Here is a 25,833-nt window from a genome sequence, read left to right as displayed (position 1 = left end):
AGTGACATGTCGTGACCCTGAGCCTGGAAAGGTACATGTGGACCCAGGGCTCGATGTCCTAGTGACACAGGTGACGTGTCATGACCCCAAACTACTTAGTTCCTCTCAAGCGCCTCCAGCTTGACCAAGACGTGCCAGGCTCTTGGAGGATCTGCCAACCTGTCCTCATGCACCCCAGGGACCCCTGACAGAGCAGGTGAGGAGCAGCTGAGTCAGCTTGTGCGTTTCTTTGACATTTTAGACGCCATGGCCCCTGGACCCTGCAGACCACACCTGTCAACACCACAGCTGCGACATCTCCAGCACGAAAGTTTAGGAAGGTCCGTGAGCGCCACTCGGCTCCTCCTCTCCTTACCCTCCTCCCATGGTGACTGTCCCATTACCCTCCGCCTGTCAAGGACAGAACCTGGGCCAGTGTGTGAGGAGGGAAACATGGCAGAGGAAGCTGCTTTTCAAAACGTCCTCCCGACACCAGTCTTCAAAAGCCTCTGGGTGAAGCTTCTGGCTTTAGTGGTTTGCTGCCTCCCACCTCCACGTGCCCTCTTGGGACTCATGACAGTTGGGAGCCAAAGGCCAGGGGTGGATGACCCTGATGGCCTCCTGCCCTCCGTCCACACCTGGCTATTTGTCACCCACATTGAATCTTCCAACACTCCAGTAACTCGCCTCTTGCAGAGGACAAAAGAGTGGCAACAGGTAAGACCGTGTGGCAGGCATGATAGTGAAACCCAGGCCACCGACACTGACCAGGGCCAGCTTCTCACGGATGGCCACAGTGTTATTTCCCCAAGTGGTACGACCTTCCAGAAACTTGCCACACCTCCATTCAGAGGTGGTGTCTGTGTCCCTCCCAGGGACCTGCAGGGGCCTCAGTGACTGCCCAGCAGGGTGAGGCTCTGACATGAGGCTTAGATAGAGCCCCACCTGCCTTAGGAAGGCCACAGCTACCCAAGGAGCCTGGGCCTGATGGAGGGCTCCCAGGGCCTGGGCGTCGAGGCCCAGCTGTGCTCCCTGCTCGCAGACACAGGCAGCTGCATGAGCCGTAGCGTGAGTCCCTTCATCTCATTGCAAGGACAACCTGGACCATGGGACACCTGTATGAGATGGCAAGAATGGCCTGGGGGCCTGGGGAGGGTGCTGATACTGCCTCAGAGGTGTGACTTTGCTTCCCAGCTCAGATGGACTCGACCCTTTGCATTTTTCTGGGCCTGGGACCTGCCCTTTGCCCCACAGTAGTGTCACAGTCACAAGGCAGCTTCAGACTCCCTCTAGGTCTATATTTGTAGTTTTTTCTCAGAAACAATTCGAAACTGTCTAAGCTTCCTGTTCTTGCCTGTTTCCAGTGAGGAAAAGCCGGGACCCCATCTGCTTCACTCTGCAGGATCCTACTGTCTCAGGCTGGGACATTTGATAGTGATAAAAAGGTCACTTTGAGGAGGTGGGAATCAAATGAGGCAGGAGGACAGACTCAAGGCAAGGCCAGCCTTAGCAACTTAGAAAAACCTTAAGCAATTTAGTGAGGCCCCGTCTCAAATAAAATAGGGCTTGGGATGTGGCTCAGTGGTTAAGCACCCTTGGGTTCAATCCCTGGAACCAAAAAATGAAAGGGACACAGACAATGCCACGTGTGGACAGTGTCCTAAGCGCTCTCAGGAATGGGATAGAACTCAGCCAAGACGTCACCGAAGACATGAGCTGCACCCCACTGGCACCAGCACAGGCACCTGGTGGCCTAGTACAAACTGACCCCACATGGCACCACTGTGGCCTAGTGCCCACTATCAGCACAGCCACCTTGGTCACAAAACAGTCCCGAGAATGGGGCTGCAGTGTGTTTTCACCACTGAGTGACAGCAGGCGACCTCAGGGAATAAGGAGGCTCCACCCTCCTGCCCCTTAAACCTGCAGGTTAGACACCTGCCTTCCTGCAGTGTGGGTCCAAAAGGACAGACCCCCGTGAGTCTCAAGCTCAGAGACAAAACAAAACGAAACCCCACAGCTTCCACTTTGAGGGGACCCTGGAGCCCAGTTAGACTGGCCTGGATAACTTTTCAAGCTCCAACAGGAAGTAACCAGGGGAGCAGCAGGCCCAAAGCCCAGCCTGCAGGGAGAAGGCAAGCGCACAGCTCCCCCCTGGCCCTCAGTCCATGGTGGTGCCCAGGAGAGGGGCGGGGTGCTCCCCAGGCTGCAGGCTACTCCGCCATGGGGGTCCTGGGACCAGGCTGTGCTTTGGGGTGAGCAGTGGGCACAGGGACCCAAGGAGCCAGCTAGAAGCAGCCTCCTCAACTTCTGAGGGCTTCTGTTAGTGCTGCTGGGCTCACCATGCCCTTGGTGGCTGGACAGCAGTGGTCAGTTGGTCTCCTGGGGAGAGACGCCAGGCGCTGACTTTTCTGCAGGGACAGGCCATCTTGCTGCACTAACTCCCCCCCTCCCAGCGGCAGCGGGAGGACTCGGCCTTGGGGAGTCTGCGTGTGCTCAGCCGCCGCCTCAGGGAGAAGAGCTTGTCCCCCAGGGCCTTGCGCAGTCCTGCACTGTCCCTGACACAGGGCAGGTCTTGCCTGGTAGCCGGGAGTTGCCCTGTGAACATCTCCCACCGGTCCAGGGCATCCACGGCCCTGTCCACCTGCGCGAGCTCCTCCTCGGCCACTTCCCATTCCAGGGCCTGGATACATGTGGCCAGCCACCGTCCGTGCTCCTCGATGGCCTCCACAGGGCCCTCAAGCTTCGGCAGAGCCTCTGAGGCCACCAGGGAGCTCTGCCCATCCTCGGGTCCCTCAGGGAAGGCATGACTCCATGCGTCAGGGGTGAGGGGCTCTGACAGGCTGGTGACAGGCTCTGAGTCGCTCTCACAGCACATGCCAGAGTCTGCGCTGAAGGGTGGGGTGTCCTCCGACACAGACGGCTCTCCTGCCTCCTGGCAGGGCCACGAACCTGCTGCTGCCTGGGTCCAGGCGTGGAGTCTCTGCGAGGGAGAAACGGGCTGAGTTTTCTCTGGTGGGCACTTGTCTGGCCAGCGAGCAGCCCGAGGACCCAGCTGCATTCAGTCACCTTGAGGCCTGTGGCAAGCTGATGCCACCAGGGCCCTGCTGCCCAGCACTGCTGGGGACTGGAGTCCAGGCTGTGCCACAGCCAGACGTTCCAGGTCCCAGGAGCCTGCTGTTCGCGTTTCAGGAACTGGGCACCTCTTGCTAACCCAGCCCTTCCTCAAAACTGATGATTAAAGTCAGAAAATGTTAAGGCAAAAGAAACACTCAAAACACATCACTCCCTAAATGTTTCACCATGGCCTCCCATGACCTGTGCTCCTGAGGTCCCCTGTGTGTGCCATGTCTGCAGGATGGGCGTCACAATGAGCAGCACTTTCCAGCTCTGCTCAGTCAATCAGTGGGCACTGGCCGGCACCACAAAGCTGGGCTTTTTCTTTGAGCAGAGACACTGGCCCTGGGTGGCTCCATGGCTCTTAGAGTCCTTGGGCCATCCCAGGACATGTGGCAAATCTCCTGCATAGCTCCCCTCCTATTACAGTCATTGTCCTACCAGGTCCTTGAGCCCTGTCCTGAGGGGACGGGCTGCCCCCAAGGGCCCAGCCACTTCAGGGAGCATCATGGGAGGAGATGCTGCACCCACCACCTCAGCCCTCGGAGCTCACCCAGGGTCTGCTGAACACCACACCCCCGCCCTCAACTGGGTAAAGTTCTAAAAGTTCCCATCAGATGGTTGAATGAGCCCCAGATGAAGGACATAAGTGAGAAATCAAACCCTTTCACAGCCAGAGCTGTCTTCAATTCCCATTTCTCAGCCTCACCAGGACAATAAGAGCTGCCGCCAACCAAGCCCTTTGCCTGTGCCCCCGTGACTGGGCAGCTGGCCCATGCAGGGTGTCTCCACAAATGACAACCACACCAGCTGCCCCGTTCTGCAGCGACACAGGCTCCTGGCTCCCCACTAGGGAAGAGCCACACCCAGAGAGCTGTCCCTCTGTTCCCAGGGGAGTCAGTGCTATAATCTGAAAATACCTGGCCTCTACTTCAGGCCTCCAGCATCACAGGGGCCTGTTCTAATGCATCCAGGTGAGAACCAAGTGAGAACCCCATCCCACCAGGGAATTGTGACACCAGGGCAGGCTGAGAGCCACTACCCTGCCAGAAACCTGCCTGAGGAAGGGGCTCCCCAGAACCATAAGAGTCCGGCCTTAAACCCAGTGAAGTTCTGACAAGTTTTGGTTTTCAAATTGATAGGTCCTGTGCCTCCTTTGAAATTTTGTTTTCAGCCAGAAGTGGATTTAAAGAGAAATAAAGAGAGAGTGAAGTTTCTGAGTTTACAAACAAATCTTCCCATGGGGATAAGAAAGGGGACCGTGCTCCATGGCCATGCCACATTCCACCAGCAGAGGGCAGCATCCCCCTCGCCAGCACTGCCACAGGCAGGAGCTCCTGTTGAGGACTGGGTTAGTCTGGTTCCCTTTTCCTTCTAGTGACCCACAAGTCAGCCAAAGTGCCCCAAAGTGCTGGGTGCTTCCACTTGTCAAGCACCAGCTAAGGACTCGATATGCCATCAGGGAGACCTGTGAGGTCCTGGAGGATCAGGACACAGCACAGGTCCTCTGCCTGTGTGTGGCTTCCCCTGGGCCAAGTCGGGAGCCGGGGCAGCGCTCACCTTGTACCTCTCAGCGAGCCGGAAACCCAGGACGTGCTGCAGCTTCCTCAGGCAGATGGGGCAGAGGTCTGGGGGTCGCCGCAGGGCTTCATCCAGGCTGAGCGCCCCTTGCATGAGGCAGCGGAGCCAGCGGCAGCTCCCCAGGCCCAGGAGGTGGCAGCGTTCGTGGCATGTGACCTGAGGGAGAAGGCCACCAGCCTTGCCTCACAACCCTGCCCTCTACCCACAGACCCCCAACCCCTGGTGAGGACAGACTGCTGGCAAATGGTCCAAGCACACCTTTCCCTCTGGGGGCTCGGGGGAAGCCACATAGCATGGGGGCTTGGGAGCCAGGCAGATCGTAGGTCAGATCCCAGCTGTCCCCCAGAGCTATGTGGCCTTTGGCAAAACACTTGGCATCTCTGAGCCTCGATTTCCTCACTCCGTAAAGTGAGGGACTGACCTCTTCTGGACAATATAACTGGCCAGGCAGAAGGCTCAGCCAGAGCCCACTATGACCTTCCTCTGAGGACACATCCACAGCTGCCCAGCCACCCACCCTCTTCCTGTGCCCCATGCCCACCCTGAAGCACGTTCCACTCCCAGGGTGCTAAAGCACTGGTTCCTGCCTGTGTCCTGCAGCGGGGTCTCAGGGCCATTTGCCACTACCTCAAGCAGAGCTGGATCAAGGTCACTGAGCCCCACCTATGAGAATTCCCCTGAGAACCGGGTGAAGCTACAGATGCACCCTTCTGGGGAGAGGGAAGGACAAGGGGACTCAGTGGGCAGCCTCGGATGCAGGGAGCCCAGAGTGAAAGCAGCCCATCCTCTCTTGCAACCCAGGCATGGCCTGAGGATGAGCCAGTTCTGGGAGACCTTGCCCCTGGAGCAAGAGCACATGCCAGGCTCCCTCTAGGTGGAAATTGCAGGGCCCCAGCTCACCATGCCCTGGGAGGGACTTGCTGAAGGTGAAGCTCCAGGTCTCATGGGAGTACAGGTCAGACAGTGTGAGGCCCAGCACACACAGTGCATCATCTGGCTTGTTTTTCTTTAAGAAGGACAGGATACCATCTGGGAGGAGAGTGCTGGGGGTCAGGAGGTGGCTAGTGACTCATTTCCAGCTCCTGTTGAGGGCAGACTAATAAATGTGGAAATGGGGACATTATTCTGCATTATCGAGAGGGTCAAGTTCAGAGTGAAAGACCTGAGCTGCTGCACTACTGTTTTGGAGGATGGAGGAAGGGGCCACAAGCCAATGAATGAAGATGCCCAAAAAATTGGAAATGCAGACAGATTCCCCCCAAAGCTCGAGGAGGAATGAAGCCTCCCCACACCTTGACCTCAGCCCAGGGAGACTCCTGACCCACAGAACTGTAGGACCAGGTGTGTGGTCACTAGTCACAACAGTGATAAAGACTGACACTCCCCAGGAGTGTGGGCATGGACAGAGCTCAGGAAGCCAGGACACAACTAATGCAGAGCCCAAGGGAGGGAGAAAGAGTGACTAGGAAAGCCCGGAGGGGTCTCACTGTGACTGATGAATGGGATGGTGCTCAGAGTGACCAAACAGGAAGGAGCATACCACCAGAGGATTGGACCCTGCTCCCTGACCTAGGGAGGTAAGCCACCCCTCCCCTCAGCAGATAACAGTGAGATCACAGACACTATCCAAGACCTCCAGAGGGGAGCATTGGCTGCAGGGCCACTGAGAAATTCAGGGGCAGGACTGCTCCTTTTCTGTGACCAGGGATGGCTGTGTCAGACACACTCCCCCAAACTCAGACGATACACTAATGAGGAAGAACCTCCTGTCTGAACTATACCCCAGTAAACTTCAGATCCATCGGAAACCTACTGAGGAACCAGGAGGATTGGAGCTCAATGCAACAGAGCTGCGCTGCTCCTGAGATGAGGAGCCAGTGTGATCCTGGCTGCCAATCTGAGGTGCCGTATTCTGAGAGGGATGAAGACTGCATCCCTGAGGGACCTAGAGCTGCCCAGAGAAGGGTCACATCTTTGTCCCAGTGGGGCCTGGCAGAGGAAAAAGAAAATCCCCTCAAGAATACTATCATCCCGGGGTGTAGATATTTGTAAAGAATAATCTAAACTGGGTGGCACACTCCTATAATCCTACCTGCTTGGGAAGTTGAGAAAGGAGGATCACAAGTTTGAGCCCAAAATTTAAAATAAAAAGGATGAGCATGTAGCTCAGTGGTAGAGCACATCTGGGTTCAGTCCCAGTGCAAAAAGAAAAGGAAACAAAAACAAAGGATGGGAATTGCTGTAATATGAAACTCAGGGAGGCATGGACTTCTGCAGGGACACCAGAACCCTGTAAATTGACCAGGCAAGGCCCACTGGCATGGGTGGTAGGAGTAAGCATGTATCTCAGCTACAAAAAGTCAGGCTGGCTGAAACAGGAGTGTAGGCTCATGCTATGGAGAAGGGTTTGACAAGGCAGGGAAGGGCCTTGAAGGATGGGAGATAACCAGATGGCATACTAGAAGGACAGATGGACACAGACCAAGCATAGAGGCTGTGGGAGTGTTTGCAAGTTCCTCAGACCAACAGCCTTGGCCTTACCCTGCAGTTGTTAGAAATGCAGGTCCCAGGACCACCCCAGACTCATCTCAGCAAGATGCTGTGTGTCCACATGTTAGGGAGGAGTGCTCCTAAAGCTATAAGCAGGACAAGTGAAGAGAGGCTGACTCCACAGGATTAGTAGCAGATCCTCAGGTGTGGGCTGATGTAGAGCATGACCGTGATGCCAGCAGTGCTGATTCTGAGCAGTTAGGAAGGAGCTGTCATGGACCCCAGACGTGCCAACTAGCCTGCTTGGGGCAAAGCCAGTCTAAGCCCAACTTCCTCTAGTCACTGCCGGGATGCCAGCCTCAGGGGAAGGGCATGGCACACTAGTGTCTCAGATAGAAGCTTGTCATTCTTCTCCAAAGCCCAGCACATTTATGCCCAGCTGGACCACCTGCCCTTAGAATGCTGGAAGCACACTGGCCAGCCCACCGCTGATCCTCCTCATTCCCCGGCTGGGTCATTCTTGTGTTGTCTGATCTCTGACAATAAAGAGCCCTAGAGGACAGCAGCCATGCTGCAGGTTCCCAAGTCCTGCTCCCCACGTCCAATCCAGTCTCTTTCAATACAGTATCAGGCCAGGTAACCCTGAATTCAATCTCTGCTTCTACCAGTGTCCAGCTCTGATACATGCGCAGGTCAAGTGACTTCTCCCAGCCTTAATTTCCTTATCTGTGAGGTGGGCTGATCCTAAACTCAGCACCCCACACAGGAAGTGATCTTTGTAAAGCTCACTGCCCAGGGGCGTCACTCTGTAGTGTTCCTTTCTAGGATCTGTTCGTAGATGTCTGACCAGACAACAACTCCTCTTGAGAAGCCTGTGTGGCCATATTCTTCCTCCTGCATCAGCAGGGGAAGTCTCTTACCCACTGTCAGCCTCCACCTAAATCCTTCTGCTCTGCCAGGTCATTTCTGCACAAGACCCACTTCTTATGTGGAGCCCAAAACTGAAGGTGAAGATGTGTTCCTAGCAGCTAAGGGTGCCCTGGAGGAGGGACCTACCCAGTTCTCTCTGCCACATGCAACCCAACATCTTGGCCATGGTGATAGCTCTGAAAGAAAAACCTTCAAAAGAAGGTCCTAGCTGTGATCTGCAATCTCTCCCCTGTTAATTGTCTTAACAACTGCAGCTGCTGTGTACCAAAGTCTATCACTACCTGTTGCTGTACCTCTGTCAGTCAGTTAGGCCTTATGACTTAGAGCTGCAGATGCCACTGAATCCATGTACTTGTCCCAGAATAGCAAAGCAATAGCCAGGGTGAGCTGGAATACACCAGGGCCCACCCACATTGCCAACCACCTTCTGCTACCCCTAGCTAAGTGCAAGCAGATATCCCAGGGAATGTGTATCCACAGAGACCATAGCTCTCCAGAGCCTGCTATGACAAAATTGGCTTGAGGCACAGTGAGGCAATACTGAGGCAAGCCAGAGGATGCCAACCTGTCACCCCACTGTAACTTGGCCCTGGACCAGTACAGGTACCCTCTCCACACAGGGCTGCAGTTCTGAACACCTGGGCATCCTGGATTCACTAACTTCAACATCCTGGGAAGCTGGGATTGCAGGCCAGTAGTGAGAAAACAGAAGTAAGGCAGACCTGAATGAAGTTCAGTCTCAAGAGTTAACCAATAGCATTGGTATTTTTCCAAAACTGATTTGCATAAATTTCATCCAGTGTGTTCACCCAAGTGCTGTATAAATCCTTAGACTAGCACACTCCCAAGTAGCAATCCTATTGGGTCTCCTCTTGCCCTGTGGGAGTTCTGCTTCTGTTCACACTTGAATATATTCTGCTCTTGCACTCACTTATCCTCATCTGTGGTTTTCATTCTTCAAATTCATGACAAAGAATTCAGAAAGAAGAAATTTGCAGTGAGCAGTGGGGTCTGCTGCAATACTAGGCGCATGACCCACCATTGAGAGCTGCCACTCTTAACACCACTCCATGGGAGTTGAGAAGAAATGGAATTTTTTGGCTTCAGAGGCCTGTAACTACAAAAATCCCACCTTCCAGTAGAAGCAGAGAAACTCTCGCTTCATCACTATGTTTCAGACAGGGAAACTGAGGCCCAGAGACATGAAGTGACTTAGCTACCATGGCCCAGGTGGCAGGCCAAAGGGCCTGATTCAAACTTCATACCCCATAATGGAACCTCAAATCCTAGCATATTTGTGGAGTTCTACACAAATCCTCTAGAGGCAAATAGAGTATGGGATGTGTCCCCTCTGTGTCCTTCTGCAAAGCAAAGACTTTTCTGCCCTGCTGATATTGATGCTGACTGGGGAAGGGCGTGTGCTTTTCTAAGCTTTTCCTCCCCAGGGAGGATCTGCCACTCTGAGCCAGGGCAGTCTAATCAGCCAGTTAACAAGGTCAGGTGGCTCAAACTGTGCATCCTTGGGCACTTGTTCTCCCACATCTGACTTGACAGATGCCCACATTTAGGCAAGAATCACAAATTCTTTTAAAAAAATATTTTATTTTTTAGTTGTAATTGGACACAACACCTTTATTTCACTTGTTTATTTTTGTATATGGTGCTGAGGGTCTCGCACGTGTGAGGTGAGCGGACTACTGCTGAGCCACAACCCCAGCCCAAGAATCACAAATTCTTGTTGTTCTAGATGCACTTTGCAGAATACCCAGCAGCAGCATTGTGTTATTCATCAGCCAAAACCTTAAAGACACTTTGCGCAACCCCATGCAGATTGAGATGACGGGGCTGGGGCTTTGCACTGCTCTGGTTTCCACATGTTGAAAGGAAACCTAAAGCTTAGACCACAGGAGGAAAGGAATCTGTGCGAACCCCCACTTCCTTTGAATCTCCCTCACTTATGAGTCCCCAATTCTGCTCTGACAGTTTCCATCTCCATTAGGGAAGAGTCCACATGGCTGGGCCTCAGATGCTGAATGTTGGTAAAGTTTGGCATTTCGAGGCTGCTCCCCCACCCAGATTTTCTCTTTGAGAAGATGCCTTCTCTTCCCTGGTGTGTAACATCTAATCACTACTCCATCAGCTACCTGGAGTCCCTGAAGTCCCCTTTGTGACAGAGCCTGGTAGAAGATTGGGGGTACCCAGTGCTGAACACAAGAGAGTCCCTGCTGGCCTGCAGGGAACATCTCACCCACTGACTCATCACTGCCAGGAAACACCTATCACTGGTCCCCTGCCCTAGACTCTCCCACTGCCTGTGTGCTCTGGTTGGAAGTCAACAGCACACAGTTGCCCCAGCCTAAGACACTGTGGTGGGGAGTTCTGCTGTGCCCCTTCCCTTCTGAAACTCGCCTCTCTCTAGTTCTCTCTAGTTCTCTGCACTGTGACCTCTAGTTGCCTTAGATATTCTGTCCTTTCTGCTCAGGGACACTGCTGACCCCATGTCCCCTCCTTCTCTGTGGATTGAACACTCCCTATCTGGCCAGAGAGCTGGGCTGTCTCTGGGATGGCCTCTCAGGAATCTAAATTCCTAAACATGGACTTTCCATATATATTTCCCTCCTTTTAAATTTATTTCAGCTGGGACAGCAAACTGGACCCTTGAATCCATGTTGGGCAGAAGCAACCAAAGTCCACCATTGACGCTCATTCTGTTTTTCCCAAGGATGTCACTGGATCTGTGGTCACAGAGGGGAAACACTCTTTGAGGTGCAGAGACCTTGACTCACCAGAGGACGGAGGATGTTGAGAAGAGAGGACAAGGTGTGGAGAACCTGCTGGGGAGGAGGTGAGTGGAGTTTGCTTGGAAGCTTCCTATTCACGGGGATCCCCAAGGTTAGGACACTATTTGGGACCAGCCCCAAAAGAGACACATGGCATGAGGTGTGGGAGGGGCCCGAGTGAAAGCATTTGTGTCCTCAGGATGCATCGTCTTCCCAGGACATTGATGTGCTCAGTGCGTCACCAACCAGGGAAGCTCACCTTGGTTTCAGTGGCCTGAGTTTTTACTGGAATTCATTAGGGAGGCATGGGGTTTCAGTTGTCTTGCAGTAGAACCCAATCTCTAGCCTTCCTCTGCTTCCTGGAGCACTGGCTGATATGTAGCCCAAAGTTTCACACCCTCCCCTCATCATGTGGTGACATTTCTAGTGTGGCTGGCTCTCCCCAATTGGAATTGGCTCGTTATCATAAATTCAGTGTTGGTCCCAGTGCCCCACTCTAAATTATAGCCTCTCCCTGTTACCCATAAAACTTCAAATACTGGGTAATGCAGATAGCAAATCGATCCAAGCCAAGGAGTCACAGGAAATGGAACAAAGGAAGACAGCTTACTGAAACTAGATATGTGCCTCCCAGTGGTCCAAGTGCCTAAACTTGTTCCCCAGTGTGGCAGTATTGAGGTGGTGGAACCTTTTATATGTGATGCCAAATGGAAGGTAATTAGATCATGGGGACACTCACCTCAGAAGGCAGGTCTCAAATGCTGAGTTATGAGAACAGGTTGTTATTTAGGGAGTCTACACCATGCATATGACTCCTCTTGCACTTGGCCTGCTCCCTTTCTACTTCTGCACCACATTGTGATGTCTGGGGAGCTGGAGGAATTGCTAGTATTCCAGCACTGTGCTCTTGGACTTACAGAACTGTGAGCTCAATTTTCTTCATGGAGACTAGGGGTATAACTCAGTAGTACATGAATTGCTAGCATGCATGTAGCCTGGATTCCATCCCTGGCAGTTAAAAAATAAGTAAATAAATGGCTATTCTAAATAAGATATCAAGCCTCATGCCCATTTAATCATCACCAAAATAATGAGATGTTTCTGTGACTTTTTCCAGAAGGACCAACCCAGCCCTTCCCTCTAGAAATCTGCCAGGCTGCTATAGATAAGAGCAGTCTTTCCCAAAGATCCATAAAATGAGAGTTAAACAGTGCTCTCCAAGCTCTGGAATTTTTAGTCAAGATAAATGCTTGTTTCGAATTTTTTGCTTTATTATATCAAAATACAGTTTCAAGGAAACTTGTAATGACAAAACACACAGGTTCAATGTACCATTCATGCAGTATCCCCCAATGCATGTGCATGACAAGACTGTACATTAGGAAATTGTCATCTATGCAAGAAGTCTGTAGGTATTTTACCATTTTACCACATGTATAGATGTGTGTAACCTAAACTGAATCAAGATGCAATCAGGAAAAACACCACACCAAGAAAATGCATTCTAGACATTCCCTTGATCTAAGGAGAAACCTGGGGAGAAATGTGGGAGGCCTGTAGGGAGCCAGTGCTCACAGCATATCTCCTCTGAACTGTTAGACGAAGCAGGCATGTTTCAGATAGTCCCTAAGTGGGAGTGACCCCGGGTGCATAGCCTCTTGGGAAGTAAAATCAAGTACTTGCCTTCAGACCTGCTGTGAGCCCAGGAACATGGATTTCCGGTGAGCTGTGCAAGTGGACTTCTGGTGTGGCCAGGAACTCAGTCTTACAGTGGGAATAGGAAGGCCAACTTAGGTGGGGTCAGAAAGGAAGCCTCCCGGTGGGCCCCAAAATCAGAGTTTAGTGCTTGCCTGCCCAGCATTACCCAAGACAGGCCTTTCCTCAAGAAGGCTTTGCTGGTCAGGGTCTTCTAAAGGGCACCTCACACATGGGGATCAGGAAAAAAAAAACAGTCTGGAGACCCTGATGCTGCCTGATGCCACCCTCCCGCTACATAGTTCACATCGTGATTCCCCCATCTCTATCCGTACCACCTGCCCTTGTCTTACTTCCTGGACACTAACCTGTCTCCCACACTCTGTGGTAAGTACCCAGAGAGCAGCACTTGAGCCTAGTTTATTGCTCTGCTCATCCAACTCATGCCAAATGCTTAGTTAAATTCCTATAAAAACTCAGCTGAAACCAAGGTCAGCTTCCCTGGTAGGTCATATACATCCATGTCCTCTGAAGATGTTACATCCAGAGGATATGACAGCCTTTATTCAGACCCTCCTAGACCTCCAGCCATGTGCCTCTTATCTCTTATGTTAGCTGGTCCCAGTTTGTGTCCTTTTTTACATGACAAATCAGTAATTATAGGATTGTGCTCTTCTAACCTCAGTGAGATATTATAGAGAATTATACAGTAGGATCATGGGAATCCCCAAATATACACCAGTGGTGAGAAGTGTGAATGGCCTGGGAAACCTGGAACTTACAGCTTGTTTCTGAAGACAGGGCAGTGTAGAGGGGGCTTGCAGCCTCAATCTGTAGCATGTGACCTCCATGCAATTGATCAGCATCAGAATTGCATTGCACAGTGCCAGTCTTTAGTGACTTCTTCCTTCAAGGAACTTATACCTGTTCACTTGCTCAACTCACCCAACCACCATCCCTCTTTTAACACATTCAACCAACCTTAAGCTTGTTCCATGTTGGTCCTTTCTAACCTCTTCACATCATTTCCACTTACCTCTTTAACCCCACATCACATCTCATCACTGGCTCTGTTGCAACCTCTCTTTAACTTTGGTTTAACTTCTTGCTGATACTTTTCTTCACCTGCTTCTTTCCACAGCTGCTTCCATATTCTCTCCCATCTCCCAAGATGCTTGTCTGCAGTAATTCGGTGCCCACACTCTTAGTTCTTTCCTCTCTGTGCCTATCTATTTAGCAACCTTAGCACTTCCTATCATCTCATTCTCCTCACAACCTGCTCTAGTACCTTCATTTTCCTTCATGAGTTTCTATTTCAACAAGACCCTTTGGATTTCCTTCACTTATGTAAAACTAGAAACATACATAGGTTTCAGGAAAGACTCCCATTGTGACTCAAGTAGCAAAGTCTTTTATTCCCTGGGTGTCCCTGTCTTTGGACTTTGACCAGGAAGTTTTACTTTTACCTTGGCTTTGGAATTCCTCCAGAATTTTCTTTTATTCTTCCTGTGTTCTCTCTTGCAACATCCTCCCTGTGTTTCCTGTTTCCAGTCTCTAGTTTAAGTTCTACAACCTTCTCTGTTGTTCTGCTACATGAAAAATAATTGAGGTGGTTTTCTCCCCCACAGGTTACAAATTTGGTCAATTAAAAACAACACTGTTAAACAGCAGTATCATTTGACAGCGAACAACCAATCTGGAATGACATGATCATATGTATCATTAAGGTAAGGAGATTTTCAACTTTATTCAGTTTTTTCACAAATGCACTGTGCTGTGCTCTTCACAAGCACATAACACATGTGCTCTCGAATGATACATATTTAAAAATGACAGAAAACATGTCAAGGTAAGTTAAATACTAGCAGCTCAATAGTCACAATATTGATGATTGAACATCAAATAAAAACTATATTTATAAGACTATGGGATAATACTACTGAGGTATAAAAGTAATAGATAAAAAGATTAAAATCTTGAGAGAAATATTTATGTACACAAACATGTTATAACACTAATCACAAAACCAATAAGAAACAACAATTTTCTGAACAACATCTATCTCAAAACTATTTAAAATAACCATAGTTCAAAATAAACAACATTTATCATATGTACTAAAACTGTGACAATCCTGTAAATAAATTATCTCCGTGCTTAGTATCCTTAAGGGATAAGTGACCCAAGATGAATTAAAAGGAGAGGTAAAAAGAGAATTTACAGGAGGAGAGAGAGATTCATGGCTAAAGGATATTAACTTTAGACCAAGATCAACCATTCATCAAAGCTGACATGTGGGCCCAATTGCTGTGGGTTAAGGATTTTTACACATCCTGAGTGATAAACTGTTCTCTCTCAGGTCTGGCTGAGCAGCCTCAGAGCACCCAGCACACCTCTAGGGGGTCATCTGTGTGGTTGGGGTTTGAGAGCATGAAGCTGACTTGGAGATTCAGGTTGTTTCACCATCTGCAGAGGGTGGCTGTGGGTGGAGGTGGACAGGAGTGGATCAAGAAGTTAGGTCCTCAAGCATCCTGAATAGATAATCACTGACTCTGTCATCAAGCCAGGGATGCAGAGTTTTGTCCCTCCCCTCAGGCCTCCATGGTACTTCTAGGCAATGAGGGTGCGATCTCGGCGCCACACCCAGAGCTCCGGATTATAAGCTTGAATCTGGAAAGGAAAAGAGCCCCCACCAAAGCTGATGACTTTACAGGATATTGAGGGTTTTGAAGTTATGGTTAATTTATTTTCCCATTCCTTAAAATTACTTCACCTTGATTTGGACTTTCTAGTCACCGTGATTCAACAGTTTACAAATATCTCAACAAATACAATGTTGATTCTATTAACTAAGTTCTGTCAGCTACAAAGGAGGTGATATAGCAAGGTGTAATTATTAGATTTATTTAGCCTGGTGACAAATGAAGTAGCTATATATGGATATCACAACATTATTTCAGCTATTACTCACATGGACGACACATCAGAATCATGTTATATAAAATGTAGGACACATTTTTTCAGATTTTTTTTCAATAAAAATCGAGTATATTTTCCTGTATCAGATAACTAAATTAAGCATCTATAAAGATGCTTTGACAGATAGCATCCTTTTGGTGTCTCTTCCCATCAAATTTGAAAAGTTGATTTTATCAAGAGACAAGCTTTATCATTGTCCCTGATTTGAGTAGAATACTGGTTTAACATTAGGAATATTTCTGCTTGGATCCATCAAGAATACTTAGTAACATGGATAAATGCAAAACTGAGGACTGCACAGGAAGTCCTTCCCTCCCTCCTGAGCTTTCTCCTCCCCAGAGCCCACCTGCAGCCACCCACCTTCCTGTCTCTCCAGTCAGCCCATCCCTCTCCCCCCACAAGCACACACAGCACCACTCACCTCTTCACACTCCTCCTTGGAAACCCGAGTGTTCCAGCCCATGGAGCAGATGAACTGATAGCGCAGTTTGTGGAACAGGGGACGCTGGGCGTAGCTCTTCCCATAGAGGAAACGAAAGATCTCTTGTTTAGGAGCCTGGTTGTCCTCTTCCATGTCATTAGCCAGGTAGCTGGGGAAAGAAACCAGGTTGCTCTTTAGAGGCACAACCAAGAAGGACCTGCCCTTGGAGTCAGCTTCCCAAATGGACTCCCAGAGGACCATCTTCAGACAGGACTGCACCAGCCCTATTAAGTGTTATGGAGGACCACACCTTGGTCCAGAGGACTCTGCCAGACACACACCTTCTGAAGGACTCCAGCCTTTTTCTAGAAAGCATTGAGCAACACAGTTGTGGGAGAGGCCTAAGGGGTGGTTGGACCCATCTTGGAAGAATTTTCAGGGGGTTGTAGAAAGAGCCACAAATGTGAGAAGACTCCTGTATGAAGAACCAGAGGGGACCACCCTATACTGGACCTGTGTCAGGCTGGGAATTGGGCATCTGTCTTGGAAATCCAGAGGCAGAAAACAGAGCAATGTTGGTATAGATACAGGAAGGAAGAGCAGTCAGATGTGGCTGCACCTCCAGTCTCTGCCAGGGATAGGAGGTGCCCATGCTTTCCTCCACTCCTCTCAGGTGGGCTTTGTGTTTCCTTGGTTTCCTTGAATCTTTAACAACTGGCCTTTAGGGAGCATGTGTGTTTGCTTTGACTAGGGAAGTGTGGAAAAGAAAAACAAACTATACTACAGTGCTGTGATTCTCGTGTACACGGAGCAAACAGGACAAAGAGGCTAAAAGTCAAAGAAAGGTTAGTGCCCCTCTGCTCCCCTCCTACCCTCCCAGGTAGTGAGTCCTGATTGATGAAGGAGACCAAATACTCACAGGGCCAGAAAGAAGTGGATTCTCTGGTACTGCCAGGAGAAGAGGCCAGCTCGGCTAAAATAAGCTATGACCATAGACAGGAGGTACTGATGGAGAGAGAGGAAGAACACAGAGAGAGGTCACATCCTGGAAGAGGAGGAAAGAGGGGACAGAGGAATGGGAGTCTGGGGTGAAGAGTGCCCCTAAGAGAAGGTTGCCAAGTAAGGAGACCTGCTGGTTTGGGGAAGGACCTGTGACAGTCTGAGCAGTCGGGGGAAGAGGAGGCTTAGTGTGTACTGTAGGATCAGCTCTGAGGGGACCTTTTGAGGAAAGGCATGTAGGTGAGCTGGGTGAGGAGGGTCTTGGGTAAGCTGGAGAATGGGGCGTCCCAAGAAGTGTAAAGAGGAGAGGAGCCCCAGCGATAAGGATATAGCTCACTCTGTAGAGTGCTTGCTAGCCTCGAATGCACAAGGCCCTGGGTTCAATCCCTAGCATCACAGATAAAAGGCTGTTGAGCACTGGGGTTGTGGCTCAGTGGTAGAGAGCTTGCTAGCACCTGTGAGGCATTGGATTTGATCCTCAGCACCACATAAAGATAAAAAATAAAGGTATTCTGTCCATCTATAACTAAAAAAAAACATATTTAAAAAAATAAAAGAGGAGAGGTGCCCAAAATCTCAGATAACAATAGCAGAGAGGGGAGGATAGGAATGCAACACCCCAAGCAGAAGCAAGGTCCACCTGTCCTCACTGCATGGAACTGCTAGGCCCTGAAGGGAGATGTTGACAAGTCACAAAGGGTCAGGAGTTGGCACATCTTGTTGGTTCTACATGGAGACAGAAGGACCATGGGCTAGAAAGCCCTCCCCTCTCCAGGCTGTGCTGGAGCAGGATCACTGCCCAGTGGAGAACAACCTCACCTTGTCAGACACTCTCAGATTCTTGTCCCAGTCCAGGAATCTTTTGACAACAGGATCCTCTGTGAACAGAACACTGGTGTTAGTTGGGAACCAGAAGGGGCTTCATGGGTGATAGAGAACAGAGAGAAGAATAGGACCTCCATTGGAGAAGGTGTGGGATTGGAGTGCAATAGAGCCCAAAAGAGCCAAATATCCCAGTTGGATAGGAAAAGGACAGGAACATTCCTGGGAAAGCTGCTTTGCCCTGAAACCCCCCAGGGAAACAACTGAGTGAGGGTTGGGGTAAGAGATAGATGTCTGTATGACTAAGAACTTGGATTAAACCGCAAGGGCCTATCATCCCCCAAGAATGCACCACCTCAGAATTAGAGTTACTATGTTATTTTCTCATTTGATGGTCACCCCTCAGGGAGGAGGAAATCTAGTAGAGCCACAGTGTCTGCAATCAGTGAGGATAATTGGACTCAAGCTCTGTGATCCCAAGCAGGGTCATTTTTCAGGTGTAATGTAATCATCCATCATCTAAGAGTTTCACAGGGTACATGGGTCCTCAGTCCTCCAGGAATGGAGATCTCAGGGATAGCAGGGCTCTTTGGAAAAGTGCAGAGGCTATAAGTTCCTTCTTTGTGTAAAGAGCAGGATTGAAGGGCGCTACCTGGGTGTCTCCCTACCTAGAAGCCTGTTGAAAACCTCATGGTGCTCTGGTTGCACCAAGTCCATGCGCCGTTTTTTGACTTTCATTTTGAGGCCACACAGTGACTCCACATCCCAGGGGTGATTTAGCTCACTTTCCACATCCTCCAGCTCATCCTCAGATTCAGTGGAGGACTCTCTCTTTCTCTTTATGCCAGTGGTCTCAGGCAGGAGACCAGATTCTACCCAGGGTGCAGAATCAAAAATCCCCGGGGGATCATCCTCCGAGTCTCCCTCAGATTCTGAGGTCCACTCTCTCTTCCTCGAGGACCGACATGGGAGGCAGGGTTTTACCCACAGAGCTGAGTAAAGGAAGCAGAGTCAAGCTCCTGAATTTGGAACTCATCCTTTCATCCTCTGATCCCAGTTCACCTCCCACACCCCAGACTTCAACTGTTGCCTTCTGAGCTATTGTTCCATCTCTCCCCTTGGCTGGTAGCCGTCTTCCCCTGATTCTCTGTATCATTGTCCCATCTCCCTGTTCCTCAAAACTCTTCCTCATTATGGACACTTTCTCTCATGGGTGGAGTGACCCTTTTTACATTCCCTCTACCCACTTCCTGAACTTAGATCTCATCTTCTAGCCCAATTCCTTTCTCTGTAGATTTTCCATCCATGTGGACTTCCTTGTCCCATGGCCTATTCTGAACTTCAAAAGTGGGCTTCCCACCTTTCCTGACTGCTCTACCCCTTCGTCCTTACCAGTCATCATGTCAAATCAGTTCTCACTCTAGCTCCCTCACCTGATGGACCTGCCACTTCATCATCTACCACCACCCCCAGGTGGGATTGTGAGGTGCTCGGCTGCGAAGGCGATTGCCCAGACTGGGAAGGAGATTGCCCAGACTGGGAAGGCGATTGCCCAGACGGGGAGATTTGTTGATCTGCCATAAGTTCTCCAATACTCTGTCTTCCTTCTACAGAACCTAGGTTCTTATTAAGGTAAATCTTTCTTCCAGAATTTGGTTGAATAGGAGTCTGTTTGCTCTTCTCCAAACAGGAGAAATCAGGTGAAGAACAGTGCTGAGAACAAACTGTTGCCCACTGCACTGCCAGTGGTCCACAGAGTCTGTCCCTTCCAATCAGGAAGGTTGGAAGCCTCTTATGTCATCACTCATTCCAACCTGGCAACCAGTTTGAAGGAAAACACCTGCAACTGTCAGACTGGTATGTGCACCTGTCCTAGAGTTCTAGAGGAGATGGTCTCTGCTGTGACTGATCCAAACTCTGTCCACTTTGCCAAACTAACCTATGGGTCTCTGACTCCCTCTTTCACTTCTGTCTAGACCCGGGTTCTTCTCTCCATTGTCAACACAACACATGTTAGATACCCAACCTCTGGGCATTTCCATTTCAGAGTTCAGTGCAGTGGGAGATTAAGGAGTATGGCAAGGAAGAAGGGGGAGGGCAGAAATGACATGACCTCCCAAGAAGGAGCTCAGTATGTACAAAAGAACCCAAGCACAATGAAGTATCACTTGAAAACCCTAAAAGGAAACACTCAGTTTAGCAAATCTAATCTGCTAAGTGCCACTGGCCTTCACTGTTTTCAGAAATCTGTTAAGGGGACACACACTCTGCACTTAGGCATGTTTGACACAAGGATTCCTTTTGAGGTCATAAAATCATAGGAAATTGTAAACATGCTCATGGTTTTCCTAGAGTGTCTACACTATCTGGGAGTCTATGGATCACCTCAGGTTAGCCTCTCAGTTCCAATCAATCTCTCTCCAGTTACATAGCATATTTGGGAGCACAGACATTGCTCTTGACCTGCATATTTCATTGTCACCTATGCACCCTATGGAAAGTCTCACATGTAGAAAAAAGAAACAAATGGGAGATTTTCTGATTGAAGACAGAGAATAATATTTGCTGAGAAGATGGGAAGTGCATGGGATGTGACCCAGCACCCAGTGGAACTGGGGAGCTGCTTCCAAACATCCTAACTTAGCCTTTTGCTTTACAGCTGGGCATTCAATCCATGTTTTATCTTTCTGTCCACAAAATGTGTTTAAATGTGTAGAAAACTCGCCATGTTAACCACTGTGCTGTGTAGAGGGTGAATTGTCTCAATTACATGCATGTCTCACTTAAAAATGGAGATATATTCCTAAAAATGTGTTATAGGGTGATTCATCATTGTATAAACATCCTAGAGTGCTCTTACACCAACTGAGATGGCTACAATCTCACTGTGCTGTCATACTGTGGGACAAATTCATGTATGTGGTGCATTGTTCCATCGTTGGCCATAACGTCATCATGTGGGGCATGAGCTAGCTGTATTATCCATCGGGAGAGCTTTTCCATCACCATAAACAGCCATTCTTCACCCATGAAGCATTAATTCCCACTTCTCCTTCCGCAACTAAAGATGTCTTGTGTAGGAGCCCTGTTATCCTTCTCCATGTCACTAGCCAGGTAGCTGGGGAAAGAAATCAGGATGCTCCTTAGGGGCACAACCAGGAAGGACCTCCATTTGGTGTCCTCATCCTTAAAAAGAATTCAGGCTGACCATCTTAAGACAGGACTACACCATCCCTATCCAGAATTAACCCTTGGTCCGGAGGCCTCTGTTGGACAGACACCTTCTGCAGGGCACCTCTCACACCCTGATGCTACTGAGAAACCCTCTGCAGCACCTGAGGCTGCTTATTGCCAGTGCAGTTGACTCAGTTTCCCCATCTCCGTCCTCACCCACTTCCCTTCTGCTTTTTCCAGGTGCTCACATCTGTGTCCCCCATAGGTCAGGACCTGACCCTGGTTTATTTCTCTCCCACCAATTTGTCATCCCTCTCCCACCAATTTGCTAGTGGATGGCTTGGTTTACATTGAGCACTTATTCAAAAAGCTGTTGATAGATCTCCTTCCCCAGATTCCTATTCCCTGACATGGAGGACCCACTTCATAATGTTTTGTTGAACACATGAATGAATGAATGAAGCTTTATCCATAGACCAGTGCCTTATGACCACGTCATAGACTAAGTACTATAACATAAACACTTTGCAAGATAAAAAGAAGTCAGCTTAGTATTTTTAAATATTTGGATATTTGGATAAGACCCTGCCTTCCTGAGGTGTTCAGTGCAGCGGGATTAGGGCAAGGGGCAGGGAACATGATACCATCTTATAATGGGCCTTAGCACTGCCAGGCTGCAGAGGGTGACTGATCTGGGAACAAAGCACAGATTTGTTTTGTTTTACAGACAGGGTTTCGCTTTTTTTTTTTTTTTTTTTTGCACAGCCTGTTGTCCAACTCCTGGGCTCCAGCGATCCTCTTGCCTGAACCTCTGAGTAGCTGAGAGTACAGATGGGTGCCACCCTGCCCAGGTAGGTGTTAGTTTTTAGGCTGACTTTAAGAATAGGTCATTTTTGGGTCTGGGGTTGGGGCTCAGCAGTAGAGCACTCACCAGTACATGTGAGGCCCTGGGTTCGATCCTCAGCACCACATAAAAATAAATAAAATAAAGGTATTGTGTCCAACTACAACTAAAAATAAATATTAAAAAAGAATAGGTCATTTTTAATGAGATACAAATGTATGAAACCAGCTTGACAGGAAATACAAGATAAAGAGGAAAGAGAGGGCATTTAGAAGATAGGTGGTAAAGGAATTTAATGGTGGAAAAATTGTAGAGAGGGCTTAATTCCACATGAGGACTCCATTTTTGGTCTAGAAAGTGATGAGCAACACAGTTGCTAAGGAGACCTGGGAGGTGGTTGGACCCCATTTTGGAAGGATTTTAGGGAATGCATAGAAAGCCTCAGGCCTAGGAGTCACTGGTAAGAAGGGCCAGCAGGGAGCACATTACAGTGAGCCTATACTATGTAGACAGACCTGAATTGGGCGTCTCTCTTGGGAATCCAGAGGCAGAAGGCAATGCGACATTGGTGCAGGTACAAAGCTGTCAGATGCAGCTGCAGCTCCAGTCTCTGCAGGGATGAGATGTGTCCATTCTTCCTTCCTCTCAGGTGGGCTATATGTGTCCTTTGGTTTCATTGATTTCTTCTAACTGATATTAAGGTAGTTTAAATGTTTGTTTTTACTATAAGTTCAAGAAAACTATGCTATACTGCTGTCATTTCTTCTACCAAGTGCAAACAGGACAAGAAGTTAAAAATCAGAGGACAGGCTAGAGCCCCATTGTTCCACTCCTACCCTCTCAGGTAGTGAATCCTTGTTGCGGGAGTAAAAGTGACAATGGTGACAGAAACCACATGCCCAACCCTCCAGGGGACATTTATCTGGGTGCTTTTATGTTTCAGGTAGAGGATGGAAGCCACACTTGGATGTCCAGGAAGCCATGTGGTGAAGAGGGGCAGAGCCAGAACTCCTGGACCCCACCCAGTTCTCGATTCCCACCTTCCGTAGCCCAGATCTGGGAGGCTGCTTCAGTCTGGTTTCTGCACTGTGACCTCTAGTTGCCATGTGTCCTTAGGTACCAATTCTGTCCTTTCTGCTTAGGGACACTACTGCCTTGCCCAGCTGTTCTCCTGCTCTGTGGCTTGGAGACTCCTCATCTGGCCAGTGAGCTGTTCTTTCTTTGGTCTGGCTTCTCTCAGCAATTTAAATTTCTAATGATTGACATTTCTTATCTTTTTCCCTCTTTTTGAATTTGTTTCAGAGGGGACAATAAGTCTGGACCCTGTGAATTCCATGTTGGGTAGAAGTGGCAAAAGTTCACCTTTGGCACTCATTCTTTTCCCCCAGGGTTTCACTAGTTCTTTGGATCATGATGGGGAACTTATCAAGGTACAGGGGCATTGACTTTCTAAAGTACAAGTGAAGGTGAAAGGAGAAGACTCAGCCACGTGAGCCTGCCAAGGCAGAGGTGGGCAGAGCTTCCTTGGAAGCCTTCTATTCACATGGACCCCAAGGCTGAGCAAGGGGTTGTCACTCACCAGGATTGCAGCCTGGTTCAGAGGGTCTCTCTCATTGGAGGACTCAAGACCTGCTACAGCCCTTCCCTCTAAGGCCCTGATCATACCTCACCTCCCCACAAAAATATTTCTTCTTTATTTCCTACTGTAGTGATTTTGGTTTCTTTGGGATCCCTATTGCCTTGTCCAACCAGAAGTTTCCAAAACTAAAATTATAACAGTGAAAACATTGTCATTCCCACTCAATTAGAATCTGTGGGGATAGGCCCAAGCACCTGGGCTGTAGTGTTTCTCTATGCGACTTTATGCTGAAAGGCTGGTCCTTGCAAAGCATTTCTGTTCACTCTGCCGTCTCTCTAGTATAACTGTCATTGTTGTATCAGACTGCATCCATAGGAGGAAAAGAGAAGTGGAGAGGTAACAGTGGATTCTAGGCAAAACCTAAGAATTTACTTTAGTTTGGAAAATATATCAACATATAGTAAGACCAGCACCGCCTACTTGTAGCCAAAATAATCAAGGCTTTTCATGGTTCACAACAGAAAATTTAGCTGGAACAGAATTTTGATACTTTTGCATAATCATGAATCACTTCAGTATTAGATAAGGTCTTAGCAAATGTCATTGTGGGAAACCAGAGTACAGTTACTAAGAAGCTAAGATAGCTCTGATGTTCTGGGCAATATAATCTTATGGGACCACAAATGGAGGCATGGGCTGTCCCTGACTGAAACATCATGTGGCATGGGAGTGCATTAGAAAGCTGTCCACTAGAAGAGTGTGTGAACTTCTTGGTTGTTATGGGTGGACCCAACCAGCTCTGTTGGTCACAGTTATCATGAATGGAAACTGGATAAACAGAGCATCCTGGCAATGGTCTTCTACTGTAATAGGACCTGCTTCCTGACCAGCACCACCTTTCACATCAGGAAGAGACTTAGAGGGCAGCTCAGGCCTGTGAAGAAGAAGCCAAGGAACATGCAGGTCTCTTGGAAGGCCTCTGGGACCTCATCCAACTGTGAACATTTATGATTGCCTAATGTGGTGGACACTTACTATGCCAGCAAGTTGGATGAACTAAGTTCACTTCATTCATATTTGGTATGGATACATTAGAGTCATGGAAGAGATCAAACTACAAAGCATACAGACATGCCTGTGCATAAGGTCTAATAGTATATTAAAAGAAAGACTTTAGAGCCCAACTTTGGAAGCAATCCAAAGCCAGTCAATGGATGAATGGATGAATGGACAAAAGATGGAGTCTATCCTCAAATTCAACTATTAGCCCTAAAAAGGAAATGCTGACACATTTCCACCAATATAGGAGCTTAAGATCAGTGCACAAATCAGCCAGACATAGAGACAAATACTCTTGAGTTCATACTATGCAAGACAGACGAGGCACCAAGAATTGTTAAATTCATAGAAAGTAGAATGATGGTCAGCAGGAGTAGGGAGTTTGTGTTTCAAGGCTGCAAAACCTTGTAGGGGTGATTAAAAAAAATCTAGAGATAGGAATGTGGTAGTGACTGCACAAGGAAAACCTACAGTCACGCTTCACATGACAAAATTTTAGCCGATGATGGACCAATACATCACATATATGAAAGGGCACCATCACATGATATTCCATAGTGATGTCACAGCCATAGGTGTAAGCGCACTGTATGCCGTGAGTGCACAATGATGAAATCAACTAAACACATCTGGGAAAAAAACCTCCCTCACAAGAGACACATGGTTGTACTTAATGCTGCTGAATTCCACACTTCACAATGGTCACATGTTTTGTTTTGAATATATATTTATTCACAAATTTTGGTGAGAGAGAGACAAAGCATGACTCAGTTACAAAGGTAGAAAGCAGAGGCCTAAGTTAGGAGGTTGGTGAGCAACTCACCAGTTCCTTCAGGTACCATGCACTTTCCCCAGGAGAAAACAATGTCTGGAATTACAGAACTTTCCTGTTGTTGTTGTTGTGTTGTTTTGTTTTGTTTTGTTTTGTTTTTTTTGTATATGTGACATTTTTCTTTAAGGTACATAGTGGTAGTGAAATATGTGTGTCACGACCCATGCTGGGAATCCCAAATTTGCTAAGCAAGTGAGATTAATTGGAATTGAGAGGCAGACTTTTAGTTGACATATAAACTCCCCAAATTATAGACACCATGTGAAGAGTGTGTGAGCACATGCAGTTTTGTATTATAGATACTCAAAATGTCTCCCAAACTCAAGGATGGCTTAGGATGTGTCCTCAGGACAGATTCCTGAAGACAGTAAAGGCCAGTGACATTTAGCAGAATAGCTTTGAAAACCACGGGTTTTCATTTTTCAGCTGACAATTCAATGTACCTGGTCTTTTGTGTATATTTATTATCTTCCTCTTGACAGGACTTATCATTTCTATTTTCCCTAAGTTTCCTCGATATTCTTCTCCCTCTTGGCCAGACTGAGCTCTCAA

At 48.5% G+C, this 25,833-nt stretch overlaps 1 protein-coding gene, 1 long non-coding RNA gene and 1 pseudogene across 3 annotated transcripts; 1 reads left to right on the top strand and 2 right to left on the bottom strand.

The window, feature by feature from the left end:
- Positions 1-2,167: 2,167 nt before the first annotated feature.
- On the bottom strand, positions 2,168-8,263 carry LOC308651224 (archaemetzincin-1-like; annotated as a pseudogene). Its single transcript has 5 exons — positions 8,224-8,263; positions 5,578-5,706; positions 5,219-5,387; positions 4,657-4,833; positions 2,168-2,962 (listed from the first exon to the last, which is right to left on the bottom strand). The product of its transcript is annotated as an archaemetzincin-1-like (transcript).
- Positions 8,264-10,142: 1,879 nt separating this feature from the next.
- Positions 10,143-19,910, top strand: LOC308650972. The gene is made up of 3 exons (XR_014022453.1): positions 10,143-10,942; positions 14,201-14,299; positions 19,484-19,910. It is a non-coding gene; the product is annotated as an uncharacterized lncRNA (long non-coding RNA).
- Positions 15,183-18,597, bottom strand: LOC308652253 (speedy protein E4A-like; the record flags this gene model as incomplete). Its single annotated transcript, XM_081300027.1, has 5 exons — positions 15,183-15,242; positions 15,973-16,141; positions 16,892-16,977; positions 17,791-17,849; positions 18,462-18,597. Coding segments are annotated over 5 exons (510 nt in total), but the record flags the coding sequence as incomplete, so codon positions are not given.
- Positions 19,911-25,833: the final 5,923 nt, after the last annotated feature.

Source organism: Spermophilus citellus (genome assembly GCF_964194105.1).
Source record: "Spermophilus citellus genome assembly, chromosome: 6".
Lineage (NCBI taxonomy): Eukaryota > Metazoa > Chordata > Mammalia > Rodentia > Sciuridae > Spermophilus > Spermophilus citellus.
This window is presented reverse-complemented; position numbering and strand designations above follow the sequence as displayed.